The 27,978-nt window shown below is 44.1% G+C and overlaps 2 protein-coding genes across 6 annotated transcripts; one reads left to right on the plus strand and one right to left on the minus strand.

Annotated features, from left to right (window-relative positions):
* Positions 1–44: 44 nt before the first annotated feature.
* Positions 45–3,987, minus strand: marveld3 (MARVEL domain containing 3). The gene is made up of 4 exons (XM_023790792.2): positions 3,480–3,987; positions 2,809–3,003; positions 2,605–2,684; positions 45–999 (listed from the first exon to the last, which is right to left on the minus strand). The coding sequence occupies exons 2-4, from the start codon at positions 2,982–2,984 to the stop codon at positions 392–394; spliced, it is 864 nt and encodes a 287-aa protein (XP_023646560.1). The 5' UTR covers positions 2,985–3,003; positions 3,480–3,987; the 3' UTR covers positions 45–391.
* usp10 (ubiquitin specific peptidase 10) lies at positions 3,980–25,580 on the plus strand. Of its 5 annotated transcripts, XM_023790787.2 has the most exons (16): positions 5,001–5,295; positions 7,014–7,116; positions 12,215–12,283; positions 12,566–12,611; positions 13,023–13,082; positions 14,416–15,564; positions 18,291–18,382; positions 18,558–18,667; positions 18,934–18,992; positions 19,098–19,201; positions 19,915–20,014; positions 20,398–20,575; positions 21,559–21,724; positions 22,531–22,675; positions 23,618–23,683; positions 24,972–25,580. In XM_023790787.2, the coding sequence occupies exons 1-16, from the start codon at positions 5,225–5,227 to the stop codon at positions 25,157–25,159; spliced, it is 2,706 nt and encodes a 901-aa protein (XP_023646555.2). In that variant the 5' UTR covers positions 5,001–5,224; the 3' UTR covers positions 25,160–25,580. The 5 variants fall into 5 exon arrangements, with proteins under 5 accessions (XP_023646559.2, XP_023646558.2, XP_023646556.2 ...); XM_023790790.2 differs by lacking the exons at positions 5,001–5,295; positions 7,014–7,116 and adding an exon at positions 3,981–4,287; XM_023790786.2 differs by having other exon boundaries at positions 5,000–7,116.
* The last annotated feature ends 2,398 nt before the right edge of the window (positions 25,581–27,978 follow it).

Raw genomic sequence — 27,978 nt, forward strand, 5'->3', positions numbered from 1 at the left:
GGGCAAGCTCACAGGGAAAATGTTACATTAAACAAGATCTAGTGCTTTTTTCTATATGAATTTTTTTTATTAAATCTCACTCATGGTACAGTGAAACATAAAATAAGATATACAAAATTAAATACAGCGCGATATTCACAAAAACACATCATTGCAATAAAAGAAATAACTTGCGATTAGAGTGGTTATTTTTTAAAAATAATTCTCCAAAAGAAAAGTATTTAAGACATCTGAAGTCTCACTTCACATTTATGACACAGCGTGCAAACTGTTACTTGTAATAACTAGCTTAATCAAACATGAGATCCCTATCTGTGCATCACAGCCCTTCAGCTGAATACTGCACAATGAGAGTGAAGGTGACTGGTTAAGCAGGACATTAGTTAAGCTCCTATATGCGAAGGTCGTCTGGGGCTGTGTATTTACGTTTCCGGACTGCAATAAAAGCTCGGACGGCCAGCACGGCACCAAAGGCGAAAGCGATGACCCCCGCTACCCCGAAGAGCCCCCCGCAGATATCCGCCCCTTGGAGCTGACAGTCGAAGCCTTGGTGCCCTTTGCTCTTGTACATCTGCTCCCTCTGCTTGCAGACGTCCGTAGCGTAGACCTCCTGCAGCTTGATGAAGTAGAACGCCACGGCGGGAATGTAGCCCAAGCTGATCAGGCCGTTGAGCAGCGCCTCCACCAGTAGAACGACCGGGAAGCGGAATGGCATCCGAAAGATGCCCAGGACCAGCATGACGCAGGCGTAGCCCATCAGGGCACCGCCGCACGCCATGGTGTTGACAGATGTGGGCAGCTTGAGCTGGTAAAACTGCTGGTCCAGGAGCTTTATGCGGTCAGCGTCGGCACCCGTGAAAGCGTTGGCGCCTCCGAAGTAGTACGCGTATATCCCTCCCAGGCTGGCCAGGTCCCTGTAGACCCCGGACGCGTTATAGGACACCCCCGCACAGATGACGATCAGCATGTTGAGAAAGCACTCCATCATCTGGCATATAGCTGTAAGAGCAGCATAAGAGACACACAGAGGACTTCAGTGGACATGCACCCAGAGGGGTTAATTGGCCTTCACTAATTTATTTATTTAATACTTTTCCCCATCTTAGTATTTATTTATTTCATTGATATTTTATATTATCCTGTTTCTCGGGATTCTATTACTATTATTACTATTATCTATTATTTCTATTATTTCTTTGCACTATATGCACAGTCATGCACCTTGTCTCTTGCACTGAACACGTTTGTCTGTGCGTCACAGACTCACCGCTGCATGCGCTAGAATTTCTCGCTGGGATTGAAAAAAGTTCATTCTTATTCTAAAACAATTACATTAGTAGACTATGTCATAAAAAGGTTCTGGCCATATTACTCAAGTCAGGGAATTAAAAAAAAAAAAAACAGCAGGAGTATCTACTTCCTATTTCTATCTTGAGAAGCAGATTTGCTTATTGCAGTCGCTGATATTTATAATTCGCATCCACATACGCAGCACTTTTCAGAGACAACAGAAGAAGTTCAGCTGCAGATTCTATAAAGCGGGAATAAGCTGGTGGACCAGCTGTTTAAGAGACAGACTGACATGTGGGAGCAAAGAGAGGAGGGAAGCACATCTATCTTCTCATTTTCTATGTTCTTCCTCATGCTTGCTGTAGGAGGGATATGCTCAAATAAGGCTTAAACTGATCCACATTAGTTTACCTTTAACTCCGTACTAGGAAACTAAAGAGAACCCGGGAAGGTTTCATTTCAAGAAGAAGACGTCATCTGATCAAGGACAAGGGGCCTTTTATAAAGAGATCTAAAAAAGCTTGGCGCTTTTCAAACGAGAACAATGCGTGGGATGATCAGTGCATGCTGATGTGTGTTTTTCAGGTGGAAGTCCCATCTAAGTATGCACAGCCCTGATGATCCATGTGGGGACTGAAGAAGGGTCACGCCTAGGAATATCAGGTCTGACAAACTCAAAGCTAAACACATACCAATATGCCAGTACAGCTTGGGCAATTCCTGTTTCACCAGACTTCTGCAGCCACCCCGTTAAACTTCTTCTAGTATCGCTAGCTCCTGTGGTATCTGTTATGCCGTCCTGCTATGCTGTTGCGAGAGGGCGGGGCTTGACATGTTTGTTCCCAAGCCTGAGGTTCACCTTATGTAGTTATTCCCTATTTCGTCCCTTTTTTCACATCACCACACTGAGAATGACTGAGATGTGCCAACTCATCCTGAAGCGTCTGTGTCTTTTGCCTGTAAACTCTTCGAAATTGTCTGTGACCCCCCCCAACCCACATTTGACGTCAGTGGATAAACTGAGGCCAGGTCACATGACCGCCCTCTTCACAAACCCGCACGGCCGCATTCCATCTCCTATTGTCCCCCAGACTACTTCCAGGAACTCGCCAGACACGGAGGTTACTTTGTGCATGTTTAATCGCATCTGTTCTAGCAGACTTCTGAACTTTAAAGTAAACCGTTAATGTAACCAATCAGAAATGAAGGCAATACAAGTAAAAGTCTAAAACATGCAACCTAAAGTGCATGAACTTGTGGGTATTACTAAAACCATAACTTGTGAATCATGTCTGACAGGGACAGTACGCTCACCTCTTGACGTGCAAAAGTATCTGAGGTTGTAGAGAGCTTGTCTTGGCTCTGTCTCGTACTGATCCATTTCCATTTTGTACCTAAAATAAAAATGAGTAGATAACAAAAGAACAAATACAACTGCCTTTATCCCGATCTTATATTCGTGACCAAGTGGTCTACAACAGAAATACCAAAACAGCAGTATACAGAACACTCCCTTACGAATTTTGACGTGTTTGATAGGAGCTGTCTCGGCTAGAAGGGACAATCGGGTCTTTCCGCCTATCGACGTAACTACTTCGCTCGGAGTCCGAGTGCCTCCCATTCCTGTAGCGCTCCGGAGCCCTCTGTCCATCCCGGGGGGGACACGCCTCCCTCTCATAATGCTGTACTGGCATGCTATCAAGGTGTCTTTCACTGGAATACAGAGGGGAGCATGAAGAAGCACTGACTTTGAATTCATGGAAACAAGTACACGATTGTTAGAAGTGCATCACGTAATATACCGAGTGAGAATACAGCCCCGATCCATTTTAAGGCATCTTACCTCCAGATTTATTAAATACACCGTTGTTTAAAGAAACCCTGCTTAAAAACAACCACAACCCACTACCATCCTGAGCTAAGATATGTGGAAGCGATAATTCAGGCAGAAACTAAATATACTAAAACTATCCCCTTCAAACACCACAAATCGCTATTACTCCTTTACTACATTCCCGAAGATGGCTGTGATTTAGTTAACTTTAAATTTCATCTACCAACAATACGACCATCTTTCAAAAAAAAAAAATTATAAAAGAACCAGAATACGATAAATCCACACGAATACCCTTTAGAACATAAACCATGTTTCTCTAAATTACGGCTCACATTAAGAAAGCAGAAATTACCTGCGTATTCGCCTTTGGGTTTTGATTTGTCGTCCTACTACGAAGATTTTGTTCGAGAGTCTCTTTCATACCTGATCGTTTCCCTCACCTATTGGCAAGCAACTCCGCCCTACTTTTGGTGTGTCATGCATTCCTTGTTGCATGCTTTAAAATGAAACTAATATATCTGTCATGATTTCTATATATTTTAATTATTCCACTGAGTCAAACTTACAAAAAAATACTTGTGCAATGAGGCGTTGTTACATAATTCATTAAACCATTGCATTGCTTGTGCATTCATGTTGTAAAATCTTATGTAGTTTCTCCATCTCCTTCCAATGTAAAGTTTTTTAGAAATGAAAATTTGTTATCTAAAGGCTAAACTGCTTTCAACAAACAATTACTTTAAAGTTCAATGAAAGTTTCTCATTTTGTTAATTTTATAGAGCACTATCAGTCCCCCGGATAGTTCCCCACCAGCCTCTCATTTCACGCGCTGGGGAAGTTGGATCTCGTGCACAGAGGCGGAAGCGGCGCACGCGCTCATTGGAGAGCGCGCTGCTAAGCGCGCGCAGGTTATGAGCGTGGCTATACCAAGATGGCGGCGGTGGTAGTGGTGGGGGAGTCGGCGTGATGTACGAGAGAAGAAGGCAGCTGAAGTGCTAACGGCCGAGGGAAAAATGGGAAAAATGAATGCGGCCTCGCACTAAGCCGTGCGACTGTGAAAGTAATAAAAATATTTTAGTGTTTCGCCGAGAAGGACGGTGCATTTTAATTCGAGTAGGAACGGAAAGTCACCGGGAGCATGGCTTCTCAGAGTAATCAGGTAAAACTCTCTAATTTAGTAGATAAGTCGTTTTCGCGCCCGTTTAACGATAATAAACACCACTGTTTGAAGACAGCTGTCGAGTATGGGAGTGTGACTCACTAGCTACGAAGCACTATTTTCTCGTAGTTATGTTGTAAGCTTGAGATTTTCCCTGAACAGTGCGCTCGTGCGTTGGACTCGTCGGCAGGAGCAGCATGGCGCAGGCCCAGCCAGCACTGCCCATTCATATGACTAAACTAGAGATTTTATCGGGACGCTACATAACAGCGCTCGCCTTAACAGCTTAATTTGTCCAGCAACGTCCCGGGGAATAGATGACAGACACATTTTTGTCACATGAGAGCTATTTTGCCTGCATGTGTTTCTTATTGCCGCGAGTTTTATTCTTGCGATGGCAGGCCTGGTTATCTGTCCGGCTCCAGCCAGCGTCATTTCACCGTCCCCATTTCCCCCGATCGTGACACTCGTCGTTGTTACGATCGGGGTGGGGGGGGGAATAACACGGTCAAATAACGCCGGACCGTGTAAGCCAAAATGTTTACTCTTTAGTATATCACAAGGTGAGCGGCGGCTACTGCTGCGGGTTGGTGTTTTTACAGAACGGGGGAGGTCTTTACCTCTCCGAAACCCATTCATACGCTTCCGCAGAAAGGCCAAAGGACACATCGGGACTGGTCTGTCGCATTTATTGGTGGTTGAGTCAAATATTTTCGCTGCTTCGGTTTAGTCTACGGCGGGCTCGGTTTCATTCGCCCGACTTGGACATGGCACGGGAGGGCTCGCTGCTGCCGGAGGGAAGTTAGGCGTCACTTTTTAGGCAGGGCGATATGGTGTAGGTGGAAGTTAAGATCCGGAGTTTGTTTTATACTAACGATGGGCTAAGGGTAGTCCTGGCTTTCGACGCCCCGTTCAAGCATTGACCCCTGGGTTTTTAATGCGGTGCCTCTGTGGGTCGATCAGCCGGAGGCAACTTGGCGTGCAGGTGGTTGTAGTAAAGTTTTTAAGGTTAGACAAGTTTTTCATGTTGAGTTGTTTATGGGAAGATGTATTGGTGTTGACATTTTTGGCCGTGGAGCCTGGCTGCACTAGCTTGCTGGGCGAATATTTGACCAGAAATCATGTGCCGAATCGCGCCGAGCTGTTTGGCGAAACGGGAAGCTGAGGACTTTTCACGTCCAAGCCGTGGGTTTTGTGCAACGCTAGAAACCTAAAAAATATGCAAATGAAATTGTACCAGACGAAACAGCGCGTTGAAATGCTTCGCCCTGTGCCAAGTGACGAGGGGGGCACCGCCCCTCTCCTAGTGTTAGCCTGGAGTCTGACCCGAAAACGGGCTACTTTTTACGCTGAATAATCTCTCATGCCCTTTAACGACAAATTGGCCTCATATAGTTGTTATCGTCAGATGCACGTAGATTTAGTGATTCTTGGAATCGTATCCGAGGATGTTTAGGCTTGTTTAATTGCGCAACACTAACCGTTGCCATTCTGTGTGTTTGCACATGTAAGACAAGTATCACTGCAAAGTAGCTAAATTATGATTTGGTTCATTCAGATATTACACTCTGATGCTAGACCCTCCACTGGTTTATTATTGGGTACAATCCTGTTTGTTTTCCCTCTAAGGACATTAACAATCCTTAATGGTGTAACGCAATCTTCATAAAGACCATTTGTAGAACGAATATATGTACTGATTTGGTAACTTTTTTTTTTGTGGAGGCAATGGTGACTTTATTGACTAGTCTGACCGTAATGCTCCAGTATGGTTTTTAAATTACTAATTTTGTTGAAAATGTTCTGTCATGCAGATCTGTTTTGTATTTGATGTCAGTCCATTCCTTTCAGAGTTTGCTTTCCTCCTGCAGTTTGAGGCAATGCATTTGAGTGAACTGGCGATTCAGTTTCCCATAACGAGTGTGTGTCCCTTGTCCTGGACTGGCATCCTGTCCTAAGTCTTCCCCTGCCTTGTGCTCTGTGCTGCTTCTCACCTTGTAGCCCCCTTCCTCTGTTCTCATGTCTTTTATAATACTGAATTATGATAATTTCCTCTTTCACGTGTGTGTGTGTGTACACTTCTGTGTTCTTCAGTTCTTGCCTCATGCTTGGCATGTATGGGCTTCCATCACTTGTCACTGCACATTAGCGTCTTCATCTTACCAATCTAAAATTGTATAACTTACAATAGCAAAGCATTAAAAAATAGTTCAAGGTACCCTATAAGGCTCATATTATTTCCCTGTACATTTTTTTATACCTCTTGATATTTCACTGTCAGTTTCTAGAACTTTTAGTACATTACCCTCAACCCAACCTTTTTTTTTTGCATGTATTACTCTTTTTTTGTCCTAGGTAAGAGACCTGGTGAATTTTATTTTAAAGATCCAAAGTCACATTCGTATGTAGAATACAGGGCCCCAGAGTACCTTGAGAGATGCTGTTCTGCTCTTCCAAAGTTTGATTTGATTCCAGGCATTCCTTTGCAAACATGGGAGGTGAGGCCTGGGTCCTTAGCCCCCTGCGGGGAACGCAGTTTCCTCTGCGATCCTCCACCAGCTTGTTTCCTTCGTGTGGCCTTGCGATGTGGAAAACTTTTATTTTTCTAGGAAGAAAGCCACGTGGTCTTCAAAGATACTACAAATGAGGATGAATGGTCATCACTGCAGTGTCCCTGTACCACCACTGTCTCTTAATGAAATAATTTTATGTAATGTAATATGCAGTGTGTCCAGTATTTCTCTGGAGGCAGCAAAGCACTTCATTCTGATTAACCCGCAGCTTACAGGATTCTGGCAAGCGTGTTCCCATTTAATATTAACTGTGCAGGTTGGTACCCGTTCAGTCCGTTCTTTCTTGTACTCTAACTCACCTCAACCTGAAACAGACTTTTGTCTGACTTTTGTGCTGCAATCGAACACCTTTCACCTTTTATGTATAATGTTCATAGTTTCTTGGCTTGGTACTTTTTCTGGCAAGTAATGTGTGAAAGTCAACACTGACCTGCATTTGTTTGCCAGTCTATTTGCCCACTGTTATTTGTGTAGGGCTAGAAAAGCATCAGGAAGGCTTGCATATCTCATTTGCTGAGCATGTCATTTGTGCGTCCAATACAGATATCAGCCACGGGATTGCGGACTTGCTGTGGTGTCTATTGTAGCACCGATAATGTACCTGACCTCGTTATTTTGAAAACTATATGGCTATACATGTCGACTTCAGATAATTGCTCTTAAAAGCCTGCCAGGAGTCCAGAGTTTGAAGTCATTGGCAAAATTGTGATGACAGTATAAAATGCAAAACTAAATTATGTCCGTTGACGCTGTGCATTACAAACCAAAAAAGGACAGGATAAATTTTCTGTACAGAATGGCATGATGCACAACCCCCAGAATTGTTTTTTTTCCCTGTCACTTTTTGATTTCGGCACACTTACGATGCATTTCCACTGGAATACAGAAATCGACCTGTACCTGAGCCATACCGCAGAGAGAGCGCGGTTCCAGCTTAATTCAGTTTTCCACTGCAGAAGGGTGTGCTTAGCCAAGGTGTTGCCGAGTTTGGAGAGAGACAGTGACGGAAAAACTGTAAAGATGCTTCTTTGCTGTTCACATGCTGTTTGCCTTATGCATTCATTCCATTCAGCTGCGCTATAATATTGAAGTAGTAGGTTGGTTTTCATTTCCCTTATGGCACGAATTTTTCATTTACAGTCAGTCCTGCAACAGTGTGTGATCACAACGTAAATCTTTTCTAATGCACCTGATATATTAGTACCCAAGTCCACTACAATACAGAATTGCATTTGTATTTGTGTGATTTTCAGTTGGAAAAAAGCACTATGCACAGTACAACACAATATGGTCTCAGAAACACTACTTGCATGCAAAAACCACTATCCAAGTGAATGATAGCGATGTCTGATTCATTAACGAATTGTTCATTTGGGCCGGTTCTTTTCCGTGAATCTGTTGAACCGATTTTCAAATCTAAAAGAATCACACATTACACAGGTCAAAATCTTACATTCTAAAAATATTTGACAAATCATAGTATAAAAACACACAGCAGCCTTTTTAAAATCACCTACATCTGCTATTTGTAACTGTCTGTGGCCATGTTGTCTTCAGTGACCCTCTTCATACCGTGATCCACTGTATTTGTGCTGTGCTCATGGCTGCTGTGGCTCACTACTCCCAGCTCTCGGCAATCAACAAGTCGGCGAGTTCGGCACGTTTGGTCGAAGTGGTCATTAGGCAATTCTAGCAATACTCATAAGACCCACAGGAGATTTTTATTATTTAATTTATTAATGTACTATTATTTCTTATCTTCGATATGTGTATTTCAGTATGCAATTTTAGTTAACAGAAGGTTTCTCTGGAATGCATTAGAGCAGGACTGACTGTACTGCAATACTGTAGCATAGATTAAACAGCTGTAGCACTTAAATAGGCAGCAAATTAATCATATTTTTCTCTGGTAGAAGTGCTGTAGATCACTGTACAGAGTGTATTGAGAGGGGACCCTTCTTACTACTAGTTATGACTTTATAACACAACAGTTCTCCATATATATATTAACTATGTAGCATTATAGTATTTATAGCTGCTGCTTCAGTTGGTGCCTGAATTTGTATTGCGTGTAATATTACATCTACAATTAAATGCATATCGGTAAAACAAAATCCATAATTATCGATTTACCACGGTAGTATTAAAATCATGGCAGTTAAGTGAATATTTACCAAGTTAAATATTCAGTGGTAATCAATAAAGCATGTCTCTGGAGCTAAATGTATGGTTATAATCAATGAAACATGTCACTTTCTAGCTAAATATACATTAATAAAATGTCAGAAGTACTATTAAGCTATTAAAGATTATTGTAGCCTAAGCATTTTCATAGGCCTAATAATTACTTCAACATCCCTTTAAAAGCATTTGTGAATGTTTTCTATTGATGTAAACGCTTATTGTCATGGTATGGGTGAACTTGGGGAACAAAAAAATACCGTGATATGAAACTGCCAGAATTTTAAATACTGAGATACAAATTCTTGGTCCTACTACCAAGCACTGCTATTTATTCCCAAACATTGCATTTAGTGACATTGTTGTGTGGCTTTGTGTAATGAGCAGTTTTTTCAAAAGACTTGGCAGAAGAATTATGCATCTGGTTTACATTGATTTTCATTGTTATACAAATGCGGATAACCTGTATTGTGACAGTTGTTTTAGGCAGATTCTTGTGAAATTAACATCTGTCATTACCTCTCGAGAGTGTTTTCTTTTCTAAAGTACACATTGGAGCAAATATAAAACTAACTGTTTGGATTATTTCTGTTCTTGTTGCTGAAGAAGTCTTAAATTTTGAATCTTTTGCCCACAGTTAAGGTACTTTCACTTTGTTTCACGTCATGCTCGCTGCATATGTATTAATGGTGCAGTGTTGGATAGATTAGTCCGGTGGTTATTAACCCGGTCTTTGAGGACCCCCAAACAATCCACATTTATGATCCCTGCCAGCTCCCAGCCAATCACAAACACTGAATACCTGGTACAGGTCTGCTGGGAGGGAGCAAGAAAAGTGAACTGTCGGGGATTGGGGTCTCCAAGGACTGGGCTGAGAGACACTAGATTTGTCTGTAATTGTATGTAGAAGTCACTTTCACACCCGCTGTCGCAGTGGCTAACCAGACCTGTTACCCACCCACCCATCCATCCACCCATCCTCTGCTGTTACCCAGGTCTGGGTTGCACGGGCAGCTGTCTTTGCAGAGATGCCCAGACCTCGCTCCATAGCCGCCACCTCTGGGGGAAACGCTGGCACTCCCAGGCCCACTGAGAGACCCTACTCTACCCTACTCTAGTACTAGTGAGACTAAATTAGCATGCGGCACACTTGTAGTGATATAGTACCTAGTAGGGCTGGGCAGATTTTAATTTAAATTGCAATTTTGGCTTCCAACAATTATCGAAACAAAATGATAGAGAAAAGATTTTTGTGCTGCATTTTGCAGTAACTTTCCCATTTAGTTATAAATCCAGTGCACCCCTTTCCGACCCTCTCTCGTTTTTCAGTTGATTTATAGAATTTAGAGAAATCCACTGTTAAAAGGAAACGTTTTTTCAAAAGTTCAATAAATGCATGATATTTTCAAAGTCAGTGAGCAATCATTAGGTAATCAGAATCTCAATATTAACCAAAACAATTCTGCTTGTGATTTTGCCATAATTGAGCAGCCCTAGTACCTAGAGTGATCTAGAAGTTGTATCAAGTTTCGCTTTTATTTTCACTGCAGATGTGACCTTCAAAGTGTATATTTTTCTTTGGTTTTCTGTGTAGTCTGGTTCAGGGTCAGCTATCAGTAATGTCGCAAGACCATATATGATGCTGGATTTGCCCCTTTTAAAATAAGCCGCACCACAGTATTGTACCCAGATCTGTCTGTATTGTCATGTTGTATTACGCAGTAGGCCTGTCACTATCGATTGTCAGTTGAGTATACTCAATTCATATTAAATCAGTAGTTATCATTTACATATAATATGATGTGAATTTCAACTGCCGTGAGGCAGGAAGCAACCAGCCATTACGGGGTGCCTAATCAGTCATACATTCCAATTCACTTAAGGTGCATGTTTTAACACACACACATACACAAACAAACATGGTGAACATTATGCAACAACACCACTGAGCCACCATGCATGCCTTTGTTTGCACAGTGTGCGATTTTTTTAATATCGCCGTTGCATTTCATGCGCTTGCAGTTCCGTACAAATGATTTCGCTCTTTTAGACAATGTGCCATCTTCCTTCCTCCATGTTTCTGTGAAATCGAGAGAGAATTTTTAATCGGTGCTTTGTAATAATTGAGTAATTGTGATGGCTCTATTATACAATAAGAGAATTTATTAACTGTGCAGTTCAGTGCAAATTCACCCAACAGAATGGCTTTAGAAGCTAAGATTTGAGATGTAATCAGCTTATTGGCTGTGGCATGTTGGCTAGTGACAGGATTTTTACCATTTAACTGTAAAATGCATGCTCTTTGGAAGTGGATGGTTAAATTTCTTAATTTCTTGTGTTTGTAAGTTTTTTTTTTTTATTTTTTTTTTTATTTTTTTTTTTTGTTTGTTTTGTTTTTTAAATGCATAAAATGAGATCTGGTCAGTTATACGTCAAACATTAACTTTTTTTTTTTATGTTTTCTTTTCATCTTAGCTTGTTAATGGGATGCTTCCAGGCTTGTTTTGGTACACTGGGGACATGGCTGCCTTAGGGCTGCTAATTAAGACCTTCCCATTAAGCCTATCTAATTAAAAACAGAGCTTCTGCCTATTTGACCTTCTGCGCAAATGATCACAAGGCAGGAAGTGGAATGTGTAGACAAAGTTCATTGTCTATTTAGTTTGCCACAGTATTCAGTACATTACTGGACTATTCCTAGTTAGGTTCTGTTTGCATTACGGGAGTTTGGAAATTTAATGCTAAAAAAGTGTCGGTTTGTCATTGCTCAGTGAGACCTGCCATGCCCAACTAGGTAATTTTGTTAACTTGATGCCGAAAATTCTTATTTTTAGTATAACTTTACATATCAGTAAGTGTGCTGTACATCTTTTTATGGCACTATTTTGCAAACATTCTTGTACATTGTTATCCAGCCAAAGTAAAGGGCAAGTCTGTCTGGTTATATGTGCCTTCACTAAGCAGATGACTGAACTTGTCAAACCTTTTACCAGCTGTCAGTGTTGATTTACTCCTCAGTGTCTGTGTCAGTGACCTTTTAGCGTGAAGACAGCATTAGTTTTTTTTCCCCTTGTGACATTTCGAGTGGCTGTGTGGGTTATTTCCTTATCAAGCACTAATCGCTGCACTGTTCCAGTGATACAAGAGCTAATTTTTCTTTTTCTTTTTCCCAGTACATCTTTGGGGAATTCAGTCCCGATGAGTTCAAACAGTTCTTCGTAACTCCTCGCTGTTTTGTTGAGGTAAAATCGGCCGCCGAGGTTGTTTTTGCATTCAGGTTTGCTGCATGGATTTTAAATAATGGCTTTCAGTCCCAAATTGCTACATTTAAATTGCCCATTCAGAGTCTCATCTGTGTTGGTGAAACAATGTGTGATTTAAAGCCAAGTAAACAGCCGTGAGTAAAGTATCACATTACTCAGTGCACCCTGGGCTGTGTGAGGTGTACCATGTGTCTCTCATGCATTGCTGAGCTTGGTGCATTGCTATTAAATGTTTGATTTTTTTCCCCCTTGTTTTCACAGCTTCCCCCATTCAATGACAAAGTCTCTTGTGCATCTCAATCCTCAGGTAAGGGCCCAGCTGGTTGGATCGGTTTTGTTTTTTTTTTGACTTTCTCTCTTTGCAATTGGTCCAGGAGGGGCCGCCTTGGTGTATCATTGGTCTGCACTGTTGGCTGGGCGGCGCCTTTTAAACTTCTAGGATTTGTCCGCCCTGTGCCTGGGAACGGCTGCCCAACCCCTGTGGCGTGTGTGCTTTCTGAAAACTGTGTTCAGGCTGCGCTCAGCACTGCAGCCCTAAGCTGCTGTCTGTTACCATATTTGGCAAGATCTGTCTGTTCCTTTTTCGAAAGGGGCCTCTGCCAAAATGACTCCTATGACCTCAGCTATTCTAAAAGCCCAGTTTTTCTAGTGTTAAAGTTTTCGCCTTTCCATGCTTTCTGTGCTGCACATTTATCCCAGTTTGTTATTAATCATTTAGGAAGTTTCTGTACTCCTGCTGTGCCATTCCTTACGGAAACTATGAGACTGCAGGTCTGCGGTGAGTTATGGGTCCATGTGGATCCCCCCTCCCTCCCTGCAGAGTCCCAGCCCAGGTGTCGTCCTGGGTGTCTCACTGCCTTCTAATCTCATTCCTGTCTTAAGACTTGCAAGGCTTCGCATGTTTCAGTGCATTTTAAATCTTTAAGCTTTTTTGGCCACCAGCTTTACTCAACTTTGCATTTTCCTGGTTCCCTACTGAAAAAAAGTGTGGTAACCAACTCTGCCCCTAAAGTGTTACCCCCGGGGGTGGACACTGTTTTCAGCGCTAATTAACACTATTTGCTGTGTGTCAAATGCTTTTCTGTTGGGACAGACGTTTATTCCTTGTCCTTTGTTCTCTCAAATGTGTCTTGTGTTTGGTGAGGTCTTCAGCACTTACTAAAAAAAAAGAAAGTCTGTTGCCTTTCAACCCTGTGAAGGTTTGCATTAAAACTTGAGCCCTAAAACTTTTGGGGGAAACGCTGCGTTCTTCTTGAGGGTGTCTATTGTCTTTTCTGGTAAGAACCAGAGATATATGCCCCTGTGACACAGAATGCAGTCTGGCCTGCCTTTACTAACGCTGCATCTGCATGTGCTCTTACTTGTTCTGCTAGTCGGGTGGGTTTCGGTCCATTTCAAGTTCACTACATGGCAAAACATTGCAAAATCTTTCCCTGCCAGCAAGGTGAGCATCTCGTAACGCATGTAGGCTGTGTGCACCTGGCTGCTGGTCCTATTGGCTCATTTCTGACACCTCCCACAAGGATCTGGTCTCTCACACAGCAATTTTTGTTGCTAATGGGGGGCTTATCTGCTTCTTGTATTACAAAATAAGGAAGGGATGTTAGTGTGTGGGTCAGATTTTTAGATTTAAAATTCTTCATTTAAAAGAAACTGGCACTTCACAAGCTCTGTGATTATTAAAATGGCTCATTTTTAAATGCATGTTTATTTTTTACCTGACATGGTAATTATTTGATTCAGAAGTGCATCTGTAGTTATTAGCCTCGTCATGCAACCATCAGCATACAAAACAGAATGTCAGTGGTGAATTTATCCTTACCATTGGGTTTATGATCATCCTTTTTTGCGGCTTATGTGCCCATTCAATGCCCACCCTTTGCAATAATGTTAAAACGACTGCATTTGAAGGTTCGCAGTGTAATTCTGTTCAGTTGCCTGAAATCTGAAAGCATTTTGATTTTATGAGTCTTGGTGCAGTCCCAGCTTGGTTAAATCTGCTGTTGTCTGAATATTTAATATGGATGCAATGTTTGCTTTGAGACAGGTCTTTCTGCTTATGTGCACCACACCCGGGTGTTCTTGAGCTCATCGACATTTGTTCTGTGTAGGGGATGAATTCCAGCACATTGAATTCGGTGTGGGAGACGTCATGGATGATGGACCTGCTGGGGTGAAGGATTCCAAGCTCCAGGTCTCCAGCACCCTGAACCCCCAAGCTCCAGAGTTCATCCTTGCCTGCCAAACCGCACCGAAACTCCCGCCAGCTGCGGACGAGTCTGACTGCACGAACGGCGACTCCCAGGGCCCAGGATCCGAGGTGCCATCACTGGATGGCGGCCAGGCCTGCCCGGACCTGGATGGGGCAGTGGGTGGCCTCGGGCAGCGGGAGCGCAAAAAGAAGAAGAAACGACCTCCGGGATATTACAACTACCTGGAGGGCCCAGAAGACCCCACAGCTCTTCCTGAGACTCCGCTGGGGATAGTGCTTGTGAACGGCCACTCCCCAAATGCCCCTGATCTTTGCTCTGAGGACTTGGTTAGCCCTGTAGCACTGGCAGTCTCGCTTCCACAGGGCAGACCGGGACCCGGTTTCCCCGATTCAGCCCTCGTCAATGACCAGAGGACTTGCGAAAGCCCAGATGATCCCTCTTTGGACGAAAGGGGCGTGGTCACATCTTTGTCGGACAGAAACGCAGTTCATTCTTCCTCGCATTGCGGCGGCGGGGGGGCTGAACGGGGAAGGACTCCTGAGCCGCGGCCTGAGAGCCCGGTGGTGCTGGACAATGGGCAGCCCAGCACCAGCCCCACTTCTCTGCTGCCACCTTCTGCCCCTGCCGTTAGTCCCAGCACCAGACACCTTGCAGAGGCCGAAGACCGTAGTGACAGTGGGGTCGTGAATGGGCTGACGGATGTCGGCAGTGGCGCCGATGGACAGAAGGACTCCTCTGAGACTGGGGAGGCCCTGCCATTGGTCCAGCACCTGACCTTGTCCCCCACGGACCAGGATGCAGAGCTGCCCTCCCCTGCTCCCCCAACTCTCCCTGTGGCTTCCACTGTTCAGCCACTTAAGTCCTGGGCTAGTCTCTTTCACAGCCCTAAGCCCCCGTCTGGGAGCTCGCAGGCAGAGGCGGAGCCCAGAGACATATCACCTGTTGCTCCCACTATTCTGTCTACCCCTCAGACCCCTGAGAAGTTGGGGGAGTTGAAGGAGGGCCCAGTTCATGTGTCAGAAGATCCTCTTGCCCCCAGACTTGCAGGTAAATTGTAACAAGTGTGGCTGCTGATCCAGAGCAGTCAGTGAGTCCTTGCTGGTTGTCAAACTTTTTCACTTCCTGAAGGCTGATTCGGAAGTTATTTTTTGGAATATTCACATATTTTGGAATTTTGATGGTTTGATACTGTTGATATGTGGATTTGCCTGAGTGTGCATCGTTCTTGGCATGTGTTAATGTGAATTCACTAATGCTTGCTCTGGATCTTAACGATTCTTCTCATCCAGTCTGTTTTCAAGAATTTTAGAATAGTGTTTGACAATAATAATTCAGGCTGCATTTATGTATCCACAGCCAAATCGGTTTTCTGATCATTTCCAGTAATGCGCAGACCTTTTCTGTTTGCTGGCAGTTTCATCTGGGGAATTGTCCACCTCGTTTTGTTTTGTATCAGCCTAATGATCTGAGACAGAATGTAATGCCCTGTTTACATTTGGTTTCAAAATGCATCTTGGGTGATCGAAAGTCCTCTCGATATAAATGTAAACGACCACCAAGACGCTTTGTGATCCGAACATCCAAACTACTTGCTGATGTGGTCTGGGACGCATTTGACCACATATCATTTGTAGCATAAAGACGAACATGTCCCAGTGCGTCCCCGAGAAGCACATCACAACCGTGTGCAGAGCAACAACAAAATTTGAAGTAGTTAGCTGGAAACCTTGGAGGAGCATAATGGACACACGTATAAAGAGTGATGTCTCTCGGGTGTCCACTTATGGTCTGATCGGTGAAGACACATTTTAAATATGTGTTAACCCTTAAGGGCCGAAGATGCATGACCTTCAGAACAGCATGGCTCATTCCTTTTTAGATTCATGAAAATGAGCTTCTTTCTGGATAATAAATCTGATCCCTCTTAAACAAATTGCCAGTGAAACACTTGCTTGAAGCCAGATTTTATTCACTTAATTTATGGCATTCAGAATTGTAGGTAATTGAATTACTTTCCACTTTTGAGATTTCCATGTTTTGAATATCAGTGACATAACCCTGGTTTAAGTACAGAAGTCAATGTCAGACGTTCAGAATTAACTGATGTGACTTTTGGGAGCCCATTTATGTTAACTTGAAGGTCCACGGTTTCTGTATCATAGGTGAAAGTTTGTCATTCCTGAATGTGAGCAGCAATCGGTAACACATGCTCAGTTAAGCAAAGGGAAAAGATGGTGTAATTAAGGCATTCAGGTCAATTCCAGCAGTTCAGGAGGTATCTGCCTGCTGTGGCCAAGCCCAGATAATATGAAACTGCTTTTTCTGATTTTCTTAGATATTTGATTCAGCGCTTGTTTTGTGCTTCAAATTAAAGTTTCAGCTTGTAATATAAATATTGTTGAATACAGTGAATATACTGATTTGCCAGGGTCTTTGAGGAGGGTGATAGTGTCATAATTCAAGTAATTTTCCTCATGAACAAACATTTCTGTTAAATGTGCTGATAAATGCCAAACACTGAGGCTGTTTTGGATTCACTCCCCTTTACAGAAATAGTGGAGTGTATGTAGTTTATCATGTGGTGTTTGAATTCTCAAGAGCAAACCTGACTTGCTATATAGTGGGAATGAATGACCCATTTTGAACAAAGTATTCATTTTAAAATGTGTATTTAATGGTTAAAGAAATTAATCTGTTGGGTGCCACTTATTAGAATGTTAATTCTTTGAAACTTTGTTGACTTAATGGCAGATGCAAAGCAAAATTTATAGGGCTCTTTTTTGCAAGCATTTTATGTGCCACTAGGTGGCAGTAGCATCCTTGACTTGTGTTAGCTCCTTAGTATACTTTAGCTTCAGGGTGAAATGAAAGGGTAAGGGAACGATTTGGAAATTGTGGGTATGGTTGATGTTAAGCTGTAACCTGTTGTGCAAGCCTCTCAGAGGAGGAAGGGGCACACTAGGTGGTGCTAAAACACCAAAACTGTGGAGTGTATGTGAATTATGGTCACAGAATTCCTTGCATAATGTCCGCCCTTTTATTTCCCCACAAGAAGATCAAACGGTGTGGCTCTGTGGGAGCCGCAACCCCTCCCCCACCTCTGCCCTCAAAGAGCACTATTGTCCGCTGTGTAATAGTATTACGTCGTGCAGCCCACTGCTACTGTAGCAATGTGATGCTATGATTATGCTACTGAAAGCAGTTGTTCATCAGTCACATGTGACTGCTGATTTAGTCCCTTACCCCAGGAGTTATGACTGATCTGTAGAAGATTGCTCCTGATATTATCATCTTCCTGGGGCCCTGATAATGCTTCTTGAAACGGCATTTATGTAAACACTTTTTGTTTCATTGCTGGAGTAACTTGGTGTCTTCACTAGTACAAGTTTTAGAATTGGGGTCTTTCAGTCAGTCACGAAATCTGGCTCCTTCACTTGCTTACGCTTGCTTATTTGACTGACCCCTTCTATTTCCTTTGTTGTAATTTGTTGGAAATCGACGCATCTGCATGTTACCGCGGGAGCAGTGCTTCTCTTCCCATGCGTGGTAGCACGCCCCTTCGTTCTGTCCAATCAGCCTCCTAGGTCTGGACAGAGGTCCCAGAGCATGAGACATCGCCGGCCACAAAGCCAGATAGCAATCGTACTTTGTGTGCAACATTCAAGCTTGCGGTGTTCATCCTTTTGATTCACACTCTATTTTAATATATTTTTTTATTATTTTAACCAAGTATATAATGCTGATGATTTCTCTGTTTACTTTCGAATCATTAGAGCTGATAGAGGATGTGAAGTTGATACACAAACCTGTGTCATTACAACCCAGAGGACTAATCAACAAGGGGAACTGGTGTTATATCAATGCTGTATCCTTTGGGCTTAAGAATCTAGCCTCTGACCATTTCACTGGCTCTCTTGAGTGCTAATGTATGCCAACCTTTGTATTGGAAGCAGCTGTCAGGCATCAGTTTTACTTTGACAGCTGGTTTCTGGGATTGGTTTGAATCTGTGTAGTCCTTGACCTTTGACCCTTGCCCCAAGACCCTTCAGGCTCTGATCGCTTGCCCTCCCATGTACCACTTGATGAAGTCCATCTCCATGTTAAAGGACAGTCAGCGGCAGTGCACCTCCACTCCTATGATTGACAACTTGTAAGTACCGCAGCTGTGCGTGAGATCTGTTTTCAGGGTGACTGTGTGCCAAGTCAGCGTTGCCAATGACGCATTGTGCCTGCCTGGTCTGTACATTGCCGATCTTAATGCTGCTGATGTGTAATTGTGGTGTTCGGTGACTGTGTCATGAAAACAATGCAGTGTTTTCTTATGATTGTTGCTTTGGTAGAAATATGGGCGGTTTAAGTCACACGTCATGATCATTTGGCTGTGCTTTTCTCTGAGATTTCTCTTCTCCCCTTCAGCGTTCGGCTGGTGAATGAGTTCAGCAACATGCCCTTTCCCTCCAAGGCCAAACAGCAAGGTTAGCTTCTGTGGTGGTAGCATTTCTCAACCGTCTTTCTCCTACCGAAGGGGAAAAGTCTGACCTTCCTTTATCCTGATTTCCTTATCTGTGCCATTTGCATAGCTGCCGGGGACAGGATAATGAAAGACTTACGACCTGGGGTTCCCTTTGAACCAAACTACATCTACAAACTTCTGACTGTCATCAAATCAAGTCTATCAGAGAAGGTAAAAGGCACTCTGCTGCTGTTATGAGCTGAGCCACTGGGCGCTTTCACACTGAATTTCTGGATCCTGGTCCCGTTTACAAGCCCCTGGACTGTCACGACCTGGAACTTTTGTAGCTCCTGCCCACTGTTTGTCCCTTTCACACCATAGGAGCGGGAACTGGGACCTTTATGCTAAATAAGCAAAAAGAGATGCGAAAAGTTTGTAAACTTTGCAATAATTTCACACGAAACTACACTGCAATGCCAAAAACAGAAGATAAAGGTCATTTTTTTTTTAGCTGAAAATTATTGGGGGGGATCGATCACGATCAGAACAAGGCACAGCCTTTTATTTATATTTTAATTACATGATTCACATGTTCATGATTCTTATTAAATCTGGCGAGCATATCGATCTTTCCTTTTCCACAGAATACAAAAATTATGTAACTTTATCCCGCTGTCAAGTTTCACCGCTGGCATGAGAAATATTACACAAAAGTTATATTGGTTAGCAATCGAATTTTCAATACAGAAATATGGAGATGCAAGCAAAAAGTGTATTTATTCATGCATTAAATGTAACTGAGGTGCAAAAATAATTCCATCTGCTCAATTTTTCTTCCGGTAATTATTTCTTGGTCAACAAATCAGCAAAAAAAAAAAAACAGTTTGCTAGCATCGTCATACAGCGTTTTCTGGATTGTCTCCTCTTTCATCCCCTTCTTTCAGGGCCGACAGGAGGATGCTGAGGAGTACCTGGGCTTCATCCTCAACGGTCTGCATGAGGAGATGCTGGCCCTGAAGAAGCTGCACTCCCCACAGGAAGAAAGTAAGGCCACCTGGTGAATGGGTTTCCTCGTAGTGTAATAGGAACTGGGTTAGTTACAGCCAAGCCTCTGTTAGCTCTGCTGGTAACTGCCCTGTGCTTTGTTATAACACTGTCTGCAGGCCATTTTCTTCAATGAATATGACGGAATTATCATCTGTTTTGCTACCGTAATTATTTGAATATGACAGAATTATCATCTGTTTTGCTACCGTAATTATTTGAATATGACAGAATTATCTCTTTTGCTACCGTAATGATTTGAATATGACGGAATTATCATCTCTTTTGCTACCGTAATGATTTGAATATGATGGAATTTTCATCGTAATGATTTGAATATGACGCCTTTCTTCTAAACTGACCACCTTTGTTGCCGTGTGCAGAAGCCCCCACACAAAACGGCGCCGAACCCCAGTTAGGACCAGAGGGAGCCGAGGCCTCTGGGAAAGAGGACAGCGAAGACGAGTGGGAGCATGTCGGCCCCCGGAACAAGATCTCCGTGACACGACAGGCCGGCTTTGTCCGTACTCCCATCACGGACATATTCGGCGGGCATATGAGGTGGGGGTTGCTTTTGGCGCGCGGCTAACCGGCTTGGCAGAGCACACTTGGTGTTGCTCAGGTCTTGTATGTTCTGTCTGATGGTGGAGGAGTTGGAGTCACTGGCTGTCAGCATATCGGGACAGTCGACCTCTTGGACTCTCCTGAAGTGCTCCACCCTTGTCTGCTCCCCCTTTCACATGTGGTGGCCCACCATGTCTTTGGCCCAGTCCGGTGGCGCCTATGACGGGGGGAGCCATAGGAGTGGCTGGGTTGTGCTGTGGGCCCCTGTGTGCCGAAACCTCAGAGATGGGGTGCTGTGCCGTGATGCGCCGCCATGTCATTAGGCAGCCGCGGTGGACGTCTGGCCATGGGGGCGCGTGAGCAGAGTCTGGTCCAAAACCAGTCTAAACAAACCAGCCTGTGTAGTAACGTCCTGCGTTGGGGTTGGACGGTCTTCGTTGCTGAAACTGGTTACAAATTGTATAGGGGATGTTTTGAAGCTGGGTAAAGTAACATCTGTATGTACGACCCCAAAAGGGAGAATGATTCTGCTGAAGGTCAGAAGAAGTGTGTCCACCTTCTCCCCCTTGAGGTCTTTTTTCCCCCCAAATAGCCAATGGTCATATAAGCCCTGTCATTGACTATAGAGCTTTTTAAAATTGTCATCTCTCCTTATTAATGCTGCCTGCAGCCTCTACGCAAAACGCCTGCGTTTTTAAGCGCGAAACACTTCACCTGGTCGAACATTTTTCTGTGTCCTTGGCTTGAACTGAAGTGTCTCGGTTCATTGATTCGTTGCTATGTATAACTTAAATCTTGCTTATGAAAAGAGGTTGATATGGACTGACAGTATATACATACCGATGGTTTATGGAAATGTTTTTTTTCTGCTCAAAAGACATTTTGGCGGTGATACGCCGCCCAGCTGTTGGCTGTTGGGGTTTGCAGAAACGCATGTAATGCTGACATGTGTCCCCACCCCCCTCTCCTCTCCACCGCAGGTCGGTGGTGTACCAGCAGAGCTCCAAGGAGTCGGCCACGCTGCAGCCCTTCTTCACCCTGCAACTAGACATCCAGTCTGAGAAGATCCGCACTGTGCAGGAGGCGCTGGAGAGTCTAGTGGCGCGCGAGTCGGTCCAGGGTTACACCTCCAAAAGCAAGCAGGAGGTGGGCAGACGCTGACGGGCCCAGGAGGGGACTTTCTGGGTGTCGTCTGATGGCCACATTTCTGATGACTTTCCTTCAGTTGTCATGCTTCTCTGCCAGAATATGACCAAAATAATGTGGTCAAAGTGAGGCATGAATCCCCACTTGGTTCAGCTGAAGACAAAAATATTGCAAACGTCTGCGGTGCAGATTTCAAACCCGTCTGTGTTTAGAGTTTGTTTGTAAATCTCTCCCATGAAGTGCATGTGCTACTCATACTGTGGTTGTCTCCTGAGTTGGTTCTCTCCTTTCGTTGTATGTTGTGGCAGTCAGACTGTCTGATTGGTTGACCTGTCTTAGTCAGGGTAGCTCTGCGGCCCTGTGCTCGCTGCTCCCTCCTTGTGGACTGTTACGGTATTGCATCCTCGTTGGGCATTCTAGGGTCAAGGGCCCGTCACTTCAAGCTGATGTCTCTGAAGAAAATGCTTTTGTAGTTGAAAGGAACATCTGTTGACCAGAACAGTTTTTGTCCTCCCCATATCAGTTATTACAAGCATTAACCTTTCATAAACCTATTGATAATCTGGACAGTTTATCGGTGGATGGTCCACTTGGATCAGCCTGGTTTGTGGATCAGCATTTAAAGGATTATTTTACTGTCATCAGCCGTTGTTGCGGCCTCAGCCACTATTTGATGTCTGTCCCAGTGGTAATGAGTAAATTGCTTCTGGGAGTTGAGCCAGAGTTGTGTGTGCTGGGATTGTTGAGGAGAAGCTGCTTTCGTTGGTTGGCCGTGTGACCTGTTCTCATTCTGTTGCTGCTTTCAGGTCGAGATAAGCCGCAGGGTGACCCTGGAGGAGCTCCCCCCGGTGCTGGTTCTCCATCTGAAGAGGTTCGTGTTTGAGAAGACGGGGGGCTGTCAGAAGCTGGTGAAGAATATCGAGTACCCCATAGACCTGGAGATCAGCAAAGGTATATACTCCCAGCATGCTCTCCATGGGCATCGTCTGCAAATCCAATACTGACATTCCTCATCTGACAGCAGATTTCTCCACCTTCCTGCGGTCTTGGCAGTAGAATTGTCAGTATTCGTCGCTGTAAGCTGTATGTTATAGCAGCTGCATTCAGGCTGAAATCAACCTTTGAAACAAAAGTTAGTGTTGGCCAGAATGATTGAAAGTGCTTCACCAGCGGCTGTCCTCATATGGACAGCATAGAGCTACTTGTATGTTACTCAAATTGCATGCAACCAAGCTCTCGGGTCCAGTTGATGTGTATCTCTTGATGGGTACATGCCCTGCATGCACAGTGCCTTTTCATGTGCTCTCTGTGTCAGATCTTGTTTTCGCATTTGCCAAGTCGAAAACGTAATAAGCAAGGTCGCATTACATTTTGCTGTGTATACCTAAATCCATGGAGGGGAAAAGTAAGCAATTCTCTGCCTAAAGGGGTAAATGTACACGCCTAGTGTGTCAAGACGTCGTTTGGGCACAATGTGCCGACTTTCCTGTACAACTGTGCTTCTCGTATGATAGTATGTCAGCCGCCTGGCCAAGCTCAGCCCGCGTCACCCAAACCCAGCCCAGCCCCCCCCCAAGTAAACACTAATCTGTGCTTCCCTCTCCCTTCTGGCATTGACATTGGCCAAATGGTAGAAACAAACATTGGAGGGAGCTTGTGGACGCCTTGTTGAAAACCCAGCTCTGTCCTGTTTGGGTTGCAGTGCTGGTAGTGGGCTGCTACTTACTGGGCTAGAACCCCTTTGTGCTACATTTAAACCAGACAGGCTGGTTTTCATTTAGTGTTTTATAAGCTGATCGTTATGGAGGCTGTCATTAATCCTGCTTTTGAGTGCAAACACTCCTTGGGTTTGATTTGTTTTGACGTGTTTATTAATAAAGATCCTTCTTTCAGATCTTCTTTCACCTGGGGTGCGGAACAAAATTTTCAAAGGCCAAAGAACATACAGGCTTTTTGCAGGTAATGTAACTTCATGTGTCTTGATAAGGGTTCAGTGGGGTAACCACTTCGTGTGTCTCTCGAATCGGTGTCCATCTTAGCTGGGAGTTCAGATCCCTTAAAAACACTTTTAAATATTCACATCTGATGACGTTAAAAACGGACCTCTCGCATGTTTGCCATGGGCTGCAGTACAAGATGTTTCCTTTTGACCTATGCTGCCTTCATCCTGCTTTTCCTAGAAATAAACCTCTATGAGTAACGGGAGAGTTTGAGATCTACCTGCTGACTCATTTCACTGTGACTAGTAACTTGTCCCATTAGCTTTGAGCTAATGTGTGTCTTTTCCCTGAATGGAAGAATATCACCAGTCTGCAGCTGTTGTAATTGATATTCCATGTTCTTGAACTTCCATCTGGTCCTAGCTGATCAATCTGCCAAATTAGCTCTCCCATTTGACATGGTTGAAGTTGAAAGCAAGCATGCAGCGTTCCATATGCAAGCGTGGTGATGTTCTAGGGGAATTATTGGTTTGCATCTCTTTTTGCCAAATGAACTTCACTATTCTTGGCGCTGTTGCTGATTTAATTTTCCCAGTAAAACCACTTAAGTGCTGTTTTCGAGGCTGCAGATACTCCCGTGTCCGTCTGGGGCCGTGTGAGGCGATGTGAACTGCGTGCTCCCTTATCAGATTTTAATTGAAACGGACCTCTTAAGTATAGGGACAGGTGATGACAATGACACTTTGAAAATAAAGCTGTATGTTTAAAATATACAAAAACAGCAGTGTGTTTACATTCACATCCACGTACACGTATGCTTCGATGTTCCTTTGCCTGTCCTGTGGCCTGCACTGCGAAGCCTTGAGGTACCTTAAATCCGACAAGTTACCCCGATAAGCCAGCAACCCCACTTCATAGTACAGGCCACTGGTCTGTCTCCAGGCCAGACCATAGTATGGCCAGCTGCTAGCATTGTTCATCTGGGAAATTGTATGGATGAGTTCTCTGAGCTTTTTAAATTGGCTGAAAACAGGTTAAGGGATATTCTTTTTAACCCTGCGGACTCGCATTATTTTTTATGCTGACTGCGGGGCCTTTAAGCCCAGTGTCAACGGTGGCTCTGAACTGCATGCTCCACTGAGACCAGGGTGCCATCTTCTCGTGGGGCCTGGCTGGCATGAGTGGCCCCTGCCTAATGTCCCTCATACCTAGGCCACCGTGCTCAGTGGGGCGTGGGGGTGAAATATGAAAATGTCCTTTTAAAGGTCAAGGTTTCCAACATCCTTTTTTGTTTCTGTCCTCCCAAGTCGTCTATCACCATGGGAACAGTGCCACCGGTGGCCACTACACCACTGACGTCTTCCACATCGGCCTGAATGGCTGGCTTCGCATCGACGACCAGGCAGTGGAGGTCATCGCCCAGTACCACGTGCTGAAGCAGAGTGTGGAGCGCACCGCCTACCTGCTCTACTATCGCCGCCTCGACCTGCTGTAGGGCTCGCTGTCCTGAGAACACTGCCAGAATTCATCCTTCTCGCAGACGCCCCCCACCCCCCCCTTCCCCCACCCATCACACCTCCTAACCACATCTGATGTCAAAATTGCTTTCACCGGAGATACAGGTTGCCCCCACTAGCCCCCTCAACCTCCCACCTTGCCCTGTCTTTTCTGAAGAAACAGGACGTCAGCAGTCAGGAGAGATGGCTTCCCCATGTCACCTGTGAACGCTGAAACTGTGAGATCTTCAGGGTCTGATGGACAGCTCGGACGTTCTGTGCCCAGCCTCCTTTACACTTGGAAATACTGTGCACATCAATAAGAGCTGTTGCCTGGGACTACTCATTTGGGTTTGTTTTTTGTTTCGTTTTGTTTTTTGTTCAAGCTGCTTGCTTTTTGTTTTTTTTTTGTTTTTTTTTGTGCTAACAAATCAAGCAGTTTTTAGCAGTTTGACATGATGGTCTCTCACTGGCAGCAGCTGATCACTGTTTTGAGTTTGCCAAGTGCGTCTGACGGCCGTAGCATCCATAGGTCTTAAAATGCGAGTCTTTCCGTATTGCTGCGCCGACCTTCCTCATCATGTCAAACTACTGCCTCTTCCTCAAACTGTCCACCCTCATGGATTTAAGTCCAGGCGACACTTGCTGCCGTGTATGAGATCTGACGCCGCTTCTTTGTCCTGCACAGGAATGTGCTTCTGGGTGTTGGTTTAGAAGTGTCTGGATATAAACGCGCTTTAGGATGTGTATATGCAGGTTTGCAGTCAATTATGATGAAAGCTGGTCACTTTATCCTTTGGGGGAGGTTCTTAATTTTTTTTTCTGTGTTCACTTGTAATGCTACTTAATTAAAGTCTATTAAAAATCTGCTTTTAATTGCTTATGACTTCTCTGTAGGATGTCACTGATGCCTCTCCCTTCCTCAAAGTTCTCTACAGGGGTTTGTGATCATGATTCCTGAGAGTGCGTGAGCTGTTAATTTCGCTTGGTTATTTTTAAAATGCAAACTCCGAGTATTTTAATGGAGGTAAAAATGTTGCATAATAAATAGGGCGCAGCCTTCACTCGAATGATGATGAGCTCAGGTGAGACACCCTATAGCTTAACCAATGAAACGTATTACCTGCTGTGATATTTGGACTTTCTGTGGGTGAAACCCCCACCCTTCATATAATACATTTTAATTTTTGCCCAAGGTGATGCATAGTGAATAAAATAGTACAAGTATTTGTCAGTTAATTTCCTTCCTCCCACTACTGCCAGATGAAGCAATCAGCTTTTGGGAAGTGCAGGTGGCACGCAAGTGCCATTACCTTCAAACACCTGCATTAAAGTTTTATATGTGACACTTCCACTTGTTTGTATACCTTATGTACATGGTAACTGCTGATCCTTCACCAGAACATACATGCTTTAGGCCTTCTGGTTCTCCAGCCAGAGAGGAGCAGATGGTTCATGCATGTCTGAATTGCTGAAGAGGATCCCATCACTGACTCAAGAAATTGAAGACCTTGCAGTTTTCATTCAGATGCTTGAATGGGGGCAGCTTCAGCAGCAAAATTGATTTAAAGTTTGTGCTCAGCTGATTGTGGTGTCCCTTTCAGTTTGTATTGAATCAGTGGGTTTAGCTTAAAGAATTGTCGACCCCCCCTTTTCATTTTGTCATTTGTGTTATTTCATACAAAGTGTAACAATCCAAGTGGCTGGTCTTTGAAGTAGTGCTTGGAGTTCTAGTTCTGTTGGCTCGTTCCAGCTTTCCATGGTCAGCTCTCTGCGGTTGATGTGGTTCTAACTGAACGTTCTGCAATGTGCCACCCTAACAGCGCCGGAGAGCTCACTCTGTCAGCGGGAGGAACCTCAAATGGAACATCTGTGATGTCTCTGAGGTCTGAGCGGTTTCGTTGATTAAGGATTTTTCAGGGATGATAAATGTCTTGGCTAATAGGCTGCAGTTAAGTTGTAAACTAGCTGGCTGTTGACTTTTTCAGTCATTAAGCTTCCATTGGACCCTATGAAAGCTACATAACATGAATGTCTCATTGCATTTCTGTGGAGTGCAAGTTGCTGGATGGTGGCCTAGACTCTGTTTAGGTCTGGTGCTGATTGCTAGTTGAGAGGCGCCTTGCCTGGTAGATAGCTCTGAAAAAGATTGTTCGGTTTTTCTCTCAACCCCCAACATGTAATTATAACTGTAGTTTTCTTGTTAATGTCTATGTGGAAAAAACCCAGAAGTCTGAAGACAACTTACTGCCTGGTCACTTCAGTTGCACCACCCATATCCAAAGGCATATCTGCCCTAGTTGGCCTGTCCTATTTTGTAGATGGTGTTTCTATCCCCATATTTTGGGAATAGGCCGTTGCCATCCTGTTTCTCTCCTACGTATAAACCAGAGTCTCTTGACTGGACCCAAACTAAAGCCTATGTAAGTTTCTGTAGATGCTGACCCAACTGGCATTGACTAGCTGGGCCTTGAATGTGGTCCCACCCTTGGCTTGCAAAACTGGCCCATGAATTCCTTATTCAGGATGTGTCCTGAGTTTTATTGATTTGGAAAAATCACTTATTACAGCCTGTCAGGTTGACTTATGATTCTGAGATTTCAAAGTCGTCATTGAGGAGGTGCTCGCAAGGTTGATTTGCTTTTTATAAAGATTCAGCTGCGCCTTTTGGTGCAATGACACTCGGAGCTTAACACTGCGGTGGCCTGCCTGACCAGGTCTTACTAAGCATTTTCCACGGAGCTTAATGGGGAAAAATCCAGGTCTAGCATAGCAATGCTTAGCCTGTTGCGATGATCGTGCCCAGTTGAGTGTGTCT

This window comes from Paramormyrops kingsleyae, chromosome 11, assembly GCF_048594095.1.
Source record: "Paramormyrops kingsleyae isolate MSU_618 chromosome 11, PKINGS_0.4, whole genome shotgun sequence".
Classification (NCBI taxonomy): domain Eukaryota; kingdom Metazoa; phylum Chordata; class Actinopteri; order Osteoglossiformes; family Mormyridae; genus Paramormyrops; species Paramormyrops kingsleyae.